Below are 15,504 nucleotides of genomic sequence, written 5' to 3' on the forward strand. Positions count from 1 at the left end.
TTTTGACCGCTTTAACCTCCGACATTCTTCAGGTGTATCTTGTTGAACTTTGGAATCAGTAGAGAATTTTGAATGAAACCCTTTATTTAATCCACAAGGATAGCATGTTCTTATTCCATTAGCCATGATTGGGTAGAAATCTTAAGTAATTCGCAATTGTTTTCTTCATATCGTCTGCACTGAGTATTGAACCGTCAACCTCCAAGTACTTTATCGCTTATGTTCCATTTGCAAGGATCTATGGCATAACAGATGAAGTACTTGATAAAATTAAGTTGTAAGTGATGCTCTTGTGGAGGCTAAAGGTTCAATCCGAGCGATGTGAGGAATACAATGGCGAATTACTTAGTTCTTCCACATAATGAAAACATGAATTAAAGGATTCCATGCAGATTGCCAGGTACGACAAGAGATCAGCATTTACAACGGCTGAAACATTGTAAAAGTAACACTCAAGATGAGAACCATAATCCGAATATTATAATATCAATTCTCATCTTACAAATTCAGAAACGTAAAACTTAGAGTTGACCTCAACTGCAGTTGATCATTTTGACTTTTGGACTTTTATGTTACCAATTTTTTTTTTCCATTTTCTTTTTTAGGCAAGTGTGGAACAATTGCTTCAATCTGCATACGATAAATTCAATATCAAACTAAACAATATCCAAATGATGTTGGTACATCCAGGTAAGGAATAAAGTGTTTGGTTCATTTTTTTTTTTTTTTTTATAAACATCTTTCAATATTCACTGTCGAGATCCAATTGCAACTCTTAGCGTCTTTACAAAGTCAACTTCTTTTCAAAACCTGAGACTCATTCTGACTCTACAAACCTGATACTATCAACCAGATACTATTCTTGCAAAGTGTATTCTCCACTCTGCAATTGATAAAACTAAAACTGATTCCATTTGACTGCCTGCATAATTTTCAGTTTGACTGTTAGCCTTGTATTATCTCCTTTTTAAAAGTATCTTCTCAACTAAACCTTTTAAAAAAAAGAAAAACATATTCTAGAAGATAGTTACATTATTGATACAATATCAATATACAGTTCGAATTCTATTAAATATTTCATGTAATATATATAAAAAAATGCTTTCTTAATTTTTTTTTTTAACAATTTAATGCCTACACCAAAGTAAAGATTGCTTGCTGTCAAGTTTTTTTTTGCACAGCGTAGTGTCCACATCATTTGACCAATTGTCACTAAACTTGGTCTGGTGCTCCCAGATCAGGTTGTTTGAAGATATCCGATTCCTGGTTTAAATGCACAAAACATTGGGTGCTTATTTAGACATACACTTATAGTGAAAATTTTAAGTAAAGAAAATGCAAAAACATCTTTATGTATGTACTTGTCATGGAACAAAGATAGCATATTTCAAAAATCAAGTAGGTTTTATTTTTTTAAGATTAAATTTTATGACTTGCTCAACACAAGAGTAACCAGTCGCCTTATTTGGTTGAATTTGAAATTCATCCCTGGTTACCTCCCCCTTAACAACCTCTCCAGAAGCAAAGGTTTATTAACTGCTTTTACAGTGCTCTACCTGTTTGTTTATTTACAAACAAACAAGCAGAGAGCTTTGCATTAACGCCAATTAAGAAGCAGGTGAAATCCTTTTTAAGACAGTGCTCTACCCAAAAAGGGTGGCTTCAAAAATAGTCATTCACATACAGTACTCTTCAGATTGATGTAGAGCGTCCATGCGCACGTAGATGACTTTTCAAACTGACTACACTCTTGCAAAATCGTTCATAGAGGTGACACGAACTTGTCAGTATTTGGTGTTTGTGGTTGCATTTCATTATGCATTGTTTTTATTTGCAAAAAAATAAAATAAAAATTATGTTTCTAAGAAAAAACATTTTATTTGTACTTCAAAAAAAAATTTAGTTAATAATAATAATAATACTGAATATCTTTTTATGTGTAATTTTTGGTAGATTATAAAATAGTTACTTGTTTTTTAAAATTGTACAATGATTTTTTTTTTTTTTTTTTTTTTTTTTTTTTTTTTTTTGAGGTTATATCATGTTAAATTTATGAAATATGGATAGTTTAAAGATAAGGCATGTTAAAACTGGCATTGATAATCTAAAAAGTATTGCCTTAATCATGTGTGCTCTACCTATTCCGATTTTGTTAATCAATATGTTTGTATTTGTGAACACAGATAAACTCCAAAAACCACTATTACTTTTTACTGAAATATTAATTTACTTGTCCGTATGTCCTGTGTCACAAAAAATCATCATCGCAAATCAAATTCTTGTAAGGAGGAAAAACCCGTATGCACTTGTATTCATGTCTGAAACTTTCAACAGAGGCAACAGATTTTCACAAGAGCGGTATCATTTTGAAGCTCGACCCTTCAGATGACAAATATCGAAAAATTGGCTAAAAACATTAACTGAATTACCCCTTTTTATAGTTGCTCTTTATCAGTTAAAAAAAATCATTAAAACCATTTCCTCTTCAGAAATTTAAAATTAAAAAAAAAAAGTAACTTTACAATTTCAAATTGGCTATTTTTTTATTTTATAATTAAAGAGTCATCTTCAAATGAGACTGTTTTCTATTATTAGTTTTTTAAGTTAAAAAAAAAATTTGGAAGTGAATATCTTGTCCTTTATAATTTAAAAAAAAAAGAAAAAAAAAATCAATGTATTAAGTGTTGAATTTTCATTGAAAAAAAAATTTTTTTTTAAATTCTTTTTATCTTTAAAAGGTTAAAGAATTTGCTAAAAAAATTGTTCTAAGTTCGCCATTATTTGTTTTATTTTCTGTTCACTTTATCATGTTTTAAAAAATTTTCAACTACCATGGAATTTCCACGGGCTCTGCTACTAATTTATAAATTACGTTAAGCTATTGCTGTTTGTAATCTGACCTCAAAAACTGTTCCAATTATGTTCTGTCAAAAAAGCACATTAAGTTAATTTTTTAATCTATTTTTAATGTTTGTATTTATTTTTTTATTTTCAAGGTGAAGATTGGCAATCAGCTCGAAAAGCTGGAGAATCTGCAATGCATGTTCTTCGGCCAATTTCCATCAACATTCTTTTCCAGAAATGTATGTTTGATAACCAAGTACAGTTAGCCAAGTAAGTGAATAGAAACAAAATAGCCAATTTTTTTTTGGGGGGGGGGTACTTCAAGATGAAAGAGCTATTTGCTTAAAATTTGTATTTTCTTATGTATTTCTGGTGCAAGTACATAACTCTCCACGCCCCCACTCCTCACCTCCCCATTTGTGAATAAAAAAAAAAATACACAATTTTTTATTTTTGGTATGTCCCAGTGGTTGAAAGAAAATATCATATACTAAAAATCATGTAAATGATCAAGTAGTTTTATTTTAATTTTATGGCTAAACGATGATAGTTTTCTTCAGAAAAATTATGTAGTACAAAATGACGTCAGCATAATGTATTTTCTTGTATGTATTTCTGGTGCAAGTCCATAACTCTCCACGCCCTCCCCTCACCTCCCCATCTGTGAATAAAAATATACAAAAAAAAAAAAAATTGTATATGTCTTAGTCTTAGTATATTACCAAAAATCATGTAAATTAATCAAGTAGTTTTATTTCAAATTGATGGCTAAACGATGATAGACTTTTGTACTACATAATTTTTTTTTAACGTTTCTCATCTAACTGTATAAAACCTAGGTATGCCCTAAAATGAAGTACTGTTGTCACATCTGGCCAGAAGCTGCTCGGTGTGCTCTACCCAGCCTTAATAGTTCAAAACTGGCTCCGAAACCTAGTATGTGATGCCCTTTTCTTTTCTCTGCAACATCTTTCCCACAGAAGAGACATTGTGAGCCTGTCTCTGCTCTATCGTTATTTTCATGGCAAATGCTCATCTGAGCTTCAATCTAAGGTCCTCCCCTTGCCAAACTTTCACAAAATACACTTTACTAGCTATAACCATTATTCCCTCACTCTCTATCTGTGCCTAAATCTAAACACAGATTCCATGAACAAAGCTTTTTTCCCAGAACTGCCTGCTTGTGGAACACTGTTCTGCTGGTCTGCTTTCTGGTTGAATATAAGATGGTAGCCTTCAAATCAAATGCAAACAAGTTCTTGTTGAGCTGTCCCCATAGTTATAGTCAGATGGATATGTAGTAGTTAGAATTGAACAGATTTTAACTTATAAACGTATATTTGTGCATGCATGGAAGAACACTTTAAGTCGTATTATGTCTGCCAAGTTCCAATATTTTTCAATTTTAACCCCTTAGCAGCTATTTTTACTGACTGAAAAAAAAAAAAAACTATAAAAGAACGCTCTACAAAAAATGCAATCACTTGACCCACCTTATACTGCTCTGCAATTTTTTCATCTTGGAAATGCACTTTGAAAAAATGAAGGCAGACATAGTTTTATAAATCTATATATTGATATGATAGCCTGTGTGATATTTTGTCTTTCACGCTTACATCTTTTTTCTTCCAAGTGAATGTTGTTTAATTGTTATGAACTTCCATTTTTTAATTACATTTTCACCCCAAACAAGGCACATTGCCACTTTGATGTAGGGGGCTATTATCAGGGACATAATCTGCAAGGGTACTATGTGGGAAGTTGGGCATCTCATGCATTTCTTGTAATAAATAATTTCTTGTAATAAATAATTTCTTGTAATAAATAATTTCTTGTAATAAATAATTTCTTGTAATAAATAATTTCTTGTAATAAATAATTTCTTGTAATAAATAATTTCTTGTAATAAATAATTTCTTGTAATAAATAATTTCTTGTAATAAATAATTTCTTGTAATAAATTTCTTGTAATAAATAATTTCTTGTAACAATTTTACCAAGAATTCTTCATAAGTTTGGCTTGGGTTTCAATTATAGCTGAAGTTATATATATTATATATATATTTTTTTTTCATAGGTTTTAATTTCAATTTAAGCTGATGCACACATCATATGGATATTTTTTTTTTTTTTTTTTTTAAATCACAACTTTATAATATATAATAATCAGTAGAAAATTGACTCTAGGTACTTGTACAGTTTAATCAAAACATTAAAAAATGAAAATATCGAAAGGTTATATTGAATGTAACTGATTTGAACTGAATATCTCTGAAAAAAATTTCACTTAATTTGATCCAGTAGATTTTTTTTTTTTTTTTTTTTTTTTTTTTTACAGCAGAAAAACACGTTTTTATTACAGCACGTTGAAGGCAGACATGTTGAAATTTAAAAAAAAATTTTGTTTGGATGTTAGAAACGCCACGGGGAGATAACTCCAATTAAAGCACCGACACTCCCTTCCCATCTTTAACACTAGCTTTCCTTCCTAAAAATCGAACCTTTTGCTCGGTATCCTAACAAATTGTTTTTTTCGATATAAAACAAAAACTACTTGATGAAACTAAGTGAAATTTTTCTTCGGAGAACTTCATTCGATAATGGATACGTACAATTTAAACTTTTTTTTTTTTTTTTTTTCGATATTTTCATTTTTTTTATGTCTTCATTAAACTATACAAGTACCTGACTCTATAGTAATATATACGAAATCTGCAAGTGTATTTTATGACTGGGCTACATTGGATGTCCCTGCTAGCTTAAATACTTTTGCAGTTTTAACAAAAGAGCTACAATAATATCAAGGGGGTCTCCATTTACGCTGAACATCTACAGAATGCCAACATCAATATATTACATATGAAAGAGTCCGCTGCAAAATTTTCACAAGTCCTGCTAGTTAGATTATAACAGCATGGCAAATTGAAATCAAATAATAAATTAAGAAATAGTAGTAATAATCTATAAGCAGCATAATAGTAAGGGTAATAATAAATCGAGTAAATCTCTATAAGATGAGAGCAATCCGCCATCTTTCCCTCTCAAACCCAGAAGTTGTAAAGTATTTTTTAACATTTTATCTTATCATTTCAATGATTTTAAATATAAATTTGTTTACGGATATTAAAACTGTTTTTTTTTTTTTGTTTTTTTTTTTTTTACCAGAATGAAAGCTTTTGGAGAACTGCCACTACTGAGTCTTTGTATCTCTGACCACAAACTCCAAGAGATCCTTCAGTTGGTGCAGAGTATTCCAACTCCAGAGTCAACGCCACCACCACCTGAGGAAGAGATTTTAAAGGTAAAATTTCATTCTATTACAGTAAACTGATTTTCTGAATATAAAATCATTTTGATCTAAGAGCTAGATTTTCAGTAATTTTGTTTTTGGTTCTTCAGGCCAAGATCACAGTGTAGTATCTGTTCTGATGTTTCAATTAAGTAATTAGGCCTTGGTCAATGTGGGGGGGGGACCCTCCATACTGAGATAAGTACTATTTATTTGGACACTGCCAGAGTGTCTCCCTTTTGGGGAGCTCGTTTTCCCCTACATTAAAAAACGACCTTGTGTCTAATTTGCTTTCGTGGGGAAGCAAATAAATACCATCGAAGTGTAGTATCTGTTCTCATGCTGCATTTCACATTTTGGTCTCTGTTAGTGGAGGAGAAATCCTTCATGACTGATACATTTTTTATTTTTGTTACTAACCAGAGCTCCTCTTTTGGGGGAACTGTTCCCCACACACACTCACATTCATGGGGAGGTAAGTAAACAAAAAAATAAAAAATTTGAATCTTTCTAAATTCAAGTATGTGTATATGTCTATATGCACAGGATTCACTCTGAAATTAATTAACCGATCATTATGACTTTTGGAATACAGCTGCTAGATGGGTAATTAGTTTTATACAAGGGAAGCAAAGAGGGTATGAAAGCCCTTCATAAAAATTCAGATATGTTTTTTTGTTTTTTGTTTGTTTTTTTTTTAACTAACAAATTTCAAAGGGTTACAAAGTAATTTATTCTTTCCATTTTTTTTTTTTTTCATAAACTGTTAACAAAAGATTAAAAATGGCTGACTTGTTTATGAAGAAACCCAATTGCATTGTGGTGCATTTAATTTCATAATTAAATTTTTTTTAAATAAAATTTTTTAAATATTGTTTTATGAATTTTTGTTATTAAATAATGGAAAGTTTTTTTTTTTATTTCAATATGTAAGTTACATAGTTGCAAGAAAAACAGCCACATTTTATAATTTTAATATAACAAAGAAATTCTCTGGTGGCCAAAACTATTCAAAGTTTTGTTTTTTAAACTTTAAATTCTTTCTTTAAAATGCGGACTTTTGCATAATATGCTTTTTAACTTTAAAATTCTCTTACTTAAATCTAAAAAAAAAATACAGTATATTTAAAATATTAATGTCACAATCAAATTTATATAATTGTTATTTTTTTTACTCTTTAAACTCTATATAAAGTTACAAATGTTTATATATTTGTATATACAGGATTCACTCCTAAATTAACTGATCATTTTTGGAACACAGCTGCTAACTGTTAAAGTGAATAATATAGGCTATACTTAGTTTAATTTTTTTATGCAAAAAGGGTCAAAAAAGGAGGGTGAAAGTCATTTGTGAAAATTCAGATACCCCTAATTTTTGTGACCTATTAACATGTATTAGACATTATTCCTCAAATTTCAATTTCTTTGAAGTATTTTAAATTGTGCCCATATTCTTGAGAAATAATCTCCCACTCTTAAAAATTCAAATATTTTAGATTCACATTAAATCTGTTCTAGTGTCATTAGAAGTAAGATTCCCTAAAGCTTGAGGTGCTTTGGAGAATCAAAATTTTAATCAAAATTAGAATAAGGATTCTAAACTTGAACTTTAGATATCTTTATATCTCAATTTTAATTTTTGTAAAGGGACATAAGTGTTGCAAAACTGATCTGTTGGAGGAAATAATTTTACCAGTTCTGAGACTGATCTTCCAGTGTGTATGTAAAAAAAAAAAAAAAAAAAAAAAAAGTAAGCGTCTTTAATATGTCGGTTGGACTGTGTTTATATTTTGACTATCCGTCGCTGATTTTATTTGTGAAAAACTGTGTGAATTTGTTTATATCATCGTCATTTACTATTCCAAAAGTGTCTGTCTCAACAAAACTTTTTATTTAAAAAACCAAAACAAAGCGGGAGACCAGTACCCGCATTAAGCTGGTCTGCAGTTTGACTTGTTGCTGGCTATCTTGCTCTTGCTTGTTGCTGGATGTCAACATTTTGAACCGAGAGAGAGATTTAGCTGTCGTACAAAGCTAAAACTCTGTAACATCATCTTTGTATAGATACTCCCTCAGGCATTTGTCTATTATAAAAAAAAAAAAAAAGTCCTGTGGCGATTAAAAAAAAAAAAAAAAGCTGTGACGGGTGTACGCCTGTAATGCTGGATGCATGTAACAATTCATCTGCCATCATAATATGTATCTATGTATGTATGTGTATATGTATGTTTATGTGTTTGTGTGTGTACATATATACATTTATATGTATGTATGCAGGTGTGTATGTGTATGAATGCATATATATGGATGTGTATATATATGTAGGTAAGTGTATGCATACATATGTGCATGTATGTACGTATATGTATGTGTAAGTGTATGTATTTGTATATGTGGATGTATGAATGTGGGTATGTATATGTATGTTTGTGTATTGGGTATATATGAGCGTATGCTTATAGACATGTATGTATGTATGCATGTATATATTTATATGTATGTATACCAATGACCGTCTTTATGTTTGCATGTGTGTGTATGTATATGTAGGTGTGAGTATTGTGTATGTACATATGTGTGTGATATGTGTACATGTATGTGTGCGTGCGTGTGTATATATGTATGTATAACAATGACCGTCTTTAGTGTCATGTCTGCTTGAGCATATGAATTCGCTGGCAGGACTGTCATTTTCAAGCTCATGAACTTTCAGTGCCTGAGGGAGTGGCACTCGTCTGACAAGACGTTGCAATCATCATATATATAATCTATTGATAGCCATGTCAGCAGTTATTGAGAAAATTAAACCTATGATTTTAAATATCATGTCTCCTCCATTTTGCATCAATAGATCTATTAATAAATATTCCTCAAATTTGAGTTTCTTGAGTATTTTAAAGAGGCTATAGGAAGGAAAATGCAGTCATAATCTTATGTGGTTATCCTAATGTCTGCTGCTTGAATGCAAAGGACTTAACTCTGTTTTTTAAAATGTACATTATCTCAAACAAGACAACAAAGGGCAAAGAGTTATTTTGCTTTTAAATATAAAATGTTTAATTATTATTGCTAAGTGGAAATCTGCTTCCATCTAACCACTCCAAAGACAACGAAACTGTTTGGAGCCATCCACAAGGACACAATTGTCATTAACTGTTGATTAAAAAAAGTAACCGTTTTATTTCTTTTTTTCTTCCAGGGACCAAACATTTTACCTTCTGAGACTTCTGTAGCAAACACTGATGTTCCAATTACAGTATGTATATTTCTGCCTTTGTATTAATATTGATTAGATTTGTTTAATATTTATAAGTCTCGTTGCTTTATAGAATTTGTCTGAAAAATTTATTCAAAAATCAACTAATTTAATGTTATATGTAATTTTGTCGCCTTCTTCAGAGTACTCAAGGGGAGCCTAAACAGACTGTGAAAAGAATGTCATCAGCTGATTATGTCAACCTCACCGACATGGAGTTAAAATTTGAAATCAAAGAGGTAAATATTAGTGTTGGGATGATTGGCCTGAATTCGTGGTTGGAATTGGAAAAATTTTAGCCTAATTTCGAGTTCATTATTTTATTTAAAAAAAAAATTTTTTTTGTAACTTAATTTTCTATTGCTAATGCTAATTGTTTTTTAAACTACAAATAAAATTGAAATTTATAGAGCATAACAAATTTAGATAAAAATGGCAAAAATAAAGGAATAGGAAAAAAATGGCAAAAAGTGAAAAATATATATGAACATCTCAATATAAGTTTATCAAAATGTTGGATATATACATAAAGGGTAAACATTAACAAGTGAGTCAAATTAAAAAGAAATTTATGTTTAAAAGTAGATGAGGACTCTGCTACTCCCCTTCCTCCGAAAAATGTTGTTTTTTTATATATATATATATATATATATATATATATACGTTTCGAGAACATGTACTTTAGTTGTATCACAGCTATGTACAGTTTTAAATAGGTTATTGGAGAGGTTTTATTAAGTGATACCAGTACACCTTTGGCCTTGACATTTTTAGGGACATGCTTTGTCCAACACAAATTGTTGCTGACTTGGAATGCCATCGCTAGTACTCATTTTTATAATATTTTTAACTAGCGAGACCTGTAGAAATTCCACAGCGGGCTCTTTCATATGTAATATATTAATGTTGGCATTCTGTGGATGCTCAGTGTAAATGGAGATGCCCTGATATTATTATAGCTCTTTTGTTATAACTGCAAAAGTATTTATCTAAGCTAGCAAGGATGCCTGGTGTAGCCCAATAGTAAAATACACTTAAATATATTTTTTATTTATGCAGATTTTGTATATATTATTATAGTCAATTTTCTATTGATTCTTATATATTATAAAGTTGTAATTTAAATAAAAAAAAAAATATGTCCACATGACTTGGGTGCATCAGCTTGAATCAAAACTGAAACCAAAACTTATGGAGAATTCTTGGTAAAATTATTTATTACAAGAAATGGAAGGTCATAACATTTTAAACAGTCACTCGGAAGAAAAAAGATGTAAGCACTACACAAAAAATAACACACGCTATCATATTAATATTTAGATATCAGTAACATAATTTTTCTTTTTTTTTTTTTTTTTTTCACATTTCAAAAACATGTACTCAGTTGTACCATAGCTGTGTACAGTTTTAAATGGATAACTGGAGAGTGATTAACCAAGATTTTATTACTCCATTACCTGCCAGCGCCCCATTAATGGGACGCTCAAAAAAAACTACATTTACATCTAAAAGTTTCTTTTAATTCAGCTGCTAACACGTTAATTGATGCTAGTAGTATACTGTAAGCATTCTTGAAAAATTTTAAGGACATACTTTGTCCAGCACAAATCACTGCTAAGTTAAATTCACAAGATTTCTTTGTATCAGTAAAGTATGTGGACTTTACATTTTTTTTCTTCTAAAATGTGTGGTGGTACATTATATTCTATTATTTAATGTGTTTTATTATGGAGAAAGTATGTAGACTCTACATTTTTTTTTTTCTTCTTACATTATATTCTTTCATTTAATGTGTTTTATTATGGAGAAAGTATGTAGACTCTACATTTTTTTTTTTCTTCTTACATTATATTCTTTCATTTAATGTGTTTTATTATGGAGAAAGTATGTAGACTCTACATTTTTTTTTTTTCTTCTTACATTATATTCTTTCATTTAATGTGTTTTGTTGTGGAGAAAGTATGTAGACTCTACATTTTTTTTTTTCTTCTTACATTATATTCTTTCATTTAATGTGTTTTATTATGGAGAAAGTATGTAGACTCTACATTTTTTTTTTTTCTTCTTACATTATATTCTTTCATTTAATGTGTTTTATTATGGAGAAAGTATGTAGACTCTACATTTTTTTTTTTTCTTCTTACATTATATTCTTTCATTTAATGTGTTTTGTTGTGGAGAAAGTATGTAGACTCTACATTTTTTTTTTTCTTCTTACATTATATTCTTTCATTTAATGTGTTTTATTATGGAGAAAGTATGTAGACTCTACATTTTTTTTTTTCTTCTTACATTATATTCTTTCATTTAATGTGTTTTATTATGGAGAAAGTATGTAGACTCTACATTTTTTTTTTTTCTTCTTACATTATATTCTTTCATTTAATGTGTTTTGTTGTGGAGAAAGTATGTAGACTCTACATTTTTTTTTTTCTTCTTACATTATATTCTTTCATTTAATGTGTTTTATTATGGAGAAAGTATGTAGACTCTACATTTTTTTTTTCTTCTAAAATGTGTGGTGGTACATTATATTCTATTAATGTGTTTACAGTTTCAGTTGCTATTCTGTCATCCATTACTTCATTGTGTCCAGCTCTGATTTCAGGATTTATAGAGTGCAGGATCTGTTCTTTTTATCTCATAACTGTTATTAGACATTTTGTTAAAGACTGGAATGAGAAATACTGATTGGTCAAGCAAGACCATGTTAAGGAGAGAGAGAGCATATTTGAAATAGTCAAGTAATTAGTTGGTGACAGTTGGAAGCCCTGGAGTGTGGGTTTTTTTGTTTGTTTTTTTTTTTTGTTTTTTTTTACAAAGGAGTTACCACTTATCAAAGCCTGGAGGCCACTCGAGGATAAGGGTTAATGAGTGAACATGTTCAAGATGATGTCGTAGTAATCGGCAGTAGTGTAAATTTGGTAAATTGGATTACTTAAAGGGATGGCTCATCAAGAACTTGTTTGCGTTGAACTTGAAGATGACCGTATTGTAGTCGGTTGAAAAGCAGAAAAATGGAACAGTCCCACAGATGTGCAGTTCTAAGAAAGAAGCTTTGTTCATGGAATTTAGGTTTAGGCACGGATAAAGAGTCGGGGAAATTATTGATAGTAGTTTCAGCTAGACTAGTGTTTTTCGTGAAAGTCAGGACGGGGGACCATAGATGGGAGTTCAGACAAACACTTGCCATGAAAATAACAAAGCGGAGACAGGCTTGCAACATCTCTTCTGTGAGAAAGAGGTTGCAGGGAAGATAAGTTTCCCCCACTAGGCTATGAAGTCTATTTTGAACTATCAAGGCAGGATAAGCTGCTTCTAGCAGCTCCTGCCCAGATGTGTCACCAGTACTCCATCTTTGGACATACTTAGCTCTTATACAGGTTGAGAATTGCATCAGTAGTAAAATTTCTACTGAAGCAGCAGAATGATCCCACCATTTTTCCAGCAGCCTGTCTTAATGGGCAATCTAAAAGATAGGTTTTAATGGAAAATTCCTAGTGGTCTATTCTGCCACTAATAATGTCAGATGGACAAGATGAATAAATTGGCATTCTTGATATTCTGTGTGTCCATGTTTTTCTGTTCACCTCAAGCCATCTTTAAACTACAAGGAATGAAATTCAACATATCCAGTTTTAAAAGAAATCCTTTAGATTTACCTTTGAATATTTGGCATAAAAATTACTACCTTAGTAATGTGTACTCTGCCTATTCCCGTTTTCTCAACCAATCAGATGTTTCTTTTTTCTTTTTTCTTTTTTATTTACATTGAATCTCCTTTCTTTTCTGTCCCTTTTACCTTTAAACTTGACACTTCATTTGACCTCTTTTCTTACAAGTTTTAAAAACTACTGCCTCAGGTAATGTGTACTCTGCCTATTCCTTTTTGTCAGCCAATCACGTGTTTCCATTTATGTACAAACAAAACACCAAAACTTTTTCTATTTCCAGGTCTCTATCAACATTGCTCAGAAATTAGAAAATAAGGAAGCCCAATTGTTACACTTCCAAATATTTTCTCTTGGTACAACAGTCTCAATGAGGACATTTGACATGGTTGCAAGCGCCTACCTGGGTGGCATTTTCTTGCAGCATTTTTCAAGTAAGAACTTAATGAATTTATTTATGCAAATACTTCATCTATAATAGAAATCTTACCTATCTGTTTAAATGTATGTATGTTTGTATGTCTGCCTAAAACTTTCGATAGAGGCAATAGATTTTCATGATCAGTACCATTTTAAAGCTCAACCCTTCGGACGACAAATATCAAAAAATTGGCTAAAAACATTAATTCCTTCATCCTCAACTGGTCATTTGGCACTTTTCTACAGGGAGGGGCCGCTTTTTTCACCGATATTTTCGAAAGTCATCCCCTCTTTTTGATTGTCTAGCCTTATTTTAAATCTACGTCACTTCTGGTTTGGTGATGGGTGCGACAGCAAAGACGTCACATGTTTTGTTTTGTTTTTTTTTTTTCACGTTTTTTTCCTCTTTCGTGGTTTGGGTTCGAGCTTACCTGCCTTTTTTTGCACAACACACACCTCCAAACACCTGGGCAACGCCGGGCACCTAGGCTAGTCATTACTAAAATAAATCATGTTTAGCTCAACTTTGTAACTTTGTATTGTAATTATAGTTTTTTTTTGTCTTTTTTTCATCAGGTGAACCAAATGGAAAAATTGTCAACCTCATAAATACTCCAGAAAGTACAAATACCAAATTGTTATCTGTTGATTACCTCAAGGTAAGTTGAATTTGATTTACTTAATCTTTTTTCACTGCGTAAAGTAGCCATTTTTTTTTTTTTTTTTTTTTTGGCAATCTTTTATTTCTTAGGACTTTATTCTTAGGCAAGTGTTAGAGCTGCAGACTTTAAAAGTTGCTCCTATATGCTTATCTCTTTCGATCTATATAACCCATCAGTTAATAAGTTCTGGGCCTAACAGATAGATGGTGCAGTTAATGAAGAAATAATCTGATATTTATATAGTACTAACCTTCAAATAATGTTTGTCAAAATTTAAGCCCAATCAGATTATTAGTCTTAAAATTAGCTACTTAAGTGCAGCTACTGTTGCAAATTTTCAAAACTTTGGAAACGTCTGAATTCCGTGTGTTGATAAAACATTGTTTTCTGATAAGTAAAAATATCCAAGTAAAACAAATGGCTTAAGTGTTATTCAGACTCTGCTCTGTCAGAAACAATAGTTAAGAGTTGATATACTGTTGGGGTAGGATCTACCTAATTAGCATATGTGGAGTCTCGACTATATAAGTATGGTTGGTATCGTAAAGACAGGAGAGATCCAACGAGAGACTCAGTAAGAGACCAAAATAGACATGAGATAGTCGACGACCACCTAGCCGACACCTTATCCAGGGATGGTCTTCCCATGACTATACCAATGGACTCTATATAAATATAGTATATACTTTCTTGCTTTCAATATATCTGTTCTACTTACTTTTGTGTTGTAGTTATTTATTCCATGTGTTCAGTCGAGCTTCAACATATACTGACTTTATTGTGAAACCTAAACTCGCCCAAATTTGGCAGTTGTCCTGGAAATTTTTTAAAAAATCCGCACTTATTTATATTGGCTTAAAAAAAATGATTATACAGACACTAACAGTAGATTGTTCAAATTCTATAATTCTCAAAACATTAAAAAAAAAATAAATAAATAAAAAAAAAATCCCACAACACATTTTTTGCCAATCATTAATTGAAAATATGAACATTTGTCAATGAGAAAGCTGTATTTAAAGTGGGTACTGTATTCGCTCGGTTGACCTACATTGATAATTTAGTGTTTCAATGCAACAAAGTTTTTGCATTAATATATGACAGTGAATGAAAGCTGGATCCATTACTTTACTCCAGAGTTAAATTGGAAGTCAGCTAAGTGGACAGCAGCAAGGAAAAGTGGCCAAAGACATAAACATCATCAGGCAAGGTTTTGGTCTCCATAATTCCTTCACTCTCAACTGAGCACTTTTCTACAAGGAGGGGTTGCTTTTTTTCGCTGATATTTGTGAAAGTCCTCTTTTCGATTGACTAGCCTTCCGGTTTAGCGATGGATGCAACAGCGAAGATGTCACTTTT

At 31.0% G+C, this 15,504-nt stretch overlaps 1 protein-coding gene across 2 annotated transcripts in view; it reads left to right on the forward strand.

Annotated features, from left to right (window-relative positions):
- LOC145246061 (intermembrane lipid transfer protein VPS13A-like) overlaps nucleotides 1-15,504 on the forward strand; it is a 468,532-nt gene that overhangs the window by 241,888 nt on the left and 211,140 nt on the right. For both annotated transcript variants that reach the window (XM_080107901.1, XM_080107902.1), the window contains exons 22-28: nucleotides 606-690; nucleotides 2,997-3,114; nucleotides 6,010-6,145; nucleotides 9,336-9,392; nucleotides 9,536-9,631; nucleotides 13,347-13,497; nucleotides 14,060-14,142. In XM_080107901.1, coding sequence (XP_079964027.1) covers nucleotides 606-690; nucleotides 2,997-3,114; nucleotides 6,010-6,145; nucleotides 9,336-9,392; nucleotides 9,536-9,631; nucleotides 13,347-13,497; nucleotides 14,060-14,142 — 726 coding nt within the window. The remainder of the gene's footprint in view (nucleotides 1-605; nucleotides 691-2,996; nucleotides 3,115-6,009; nucleotides 6,146-9,335; nucleotides 9,393-9,535; nucleotides 9,632-13,346; nucleotides 13,498-14,059; nucleotides 14,143-15,504) is intronic.

Source organism: Euprymna scolopes, chromosome 23 (assembly GCF_053919585.1).
Source record: "Euprymna scolopes isolate OS-2025 chromosome 23, ASM5391958v1, whole genome shotgun sequence".
In the NCBI taxonomy this organism is placed as follows: Eukaryota; Metazoa; Mollusca; class Cephalopoda; order Sepiida; family Sepiolidae; genus Euprymna; species Euprymna scolopes.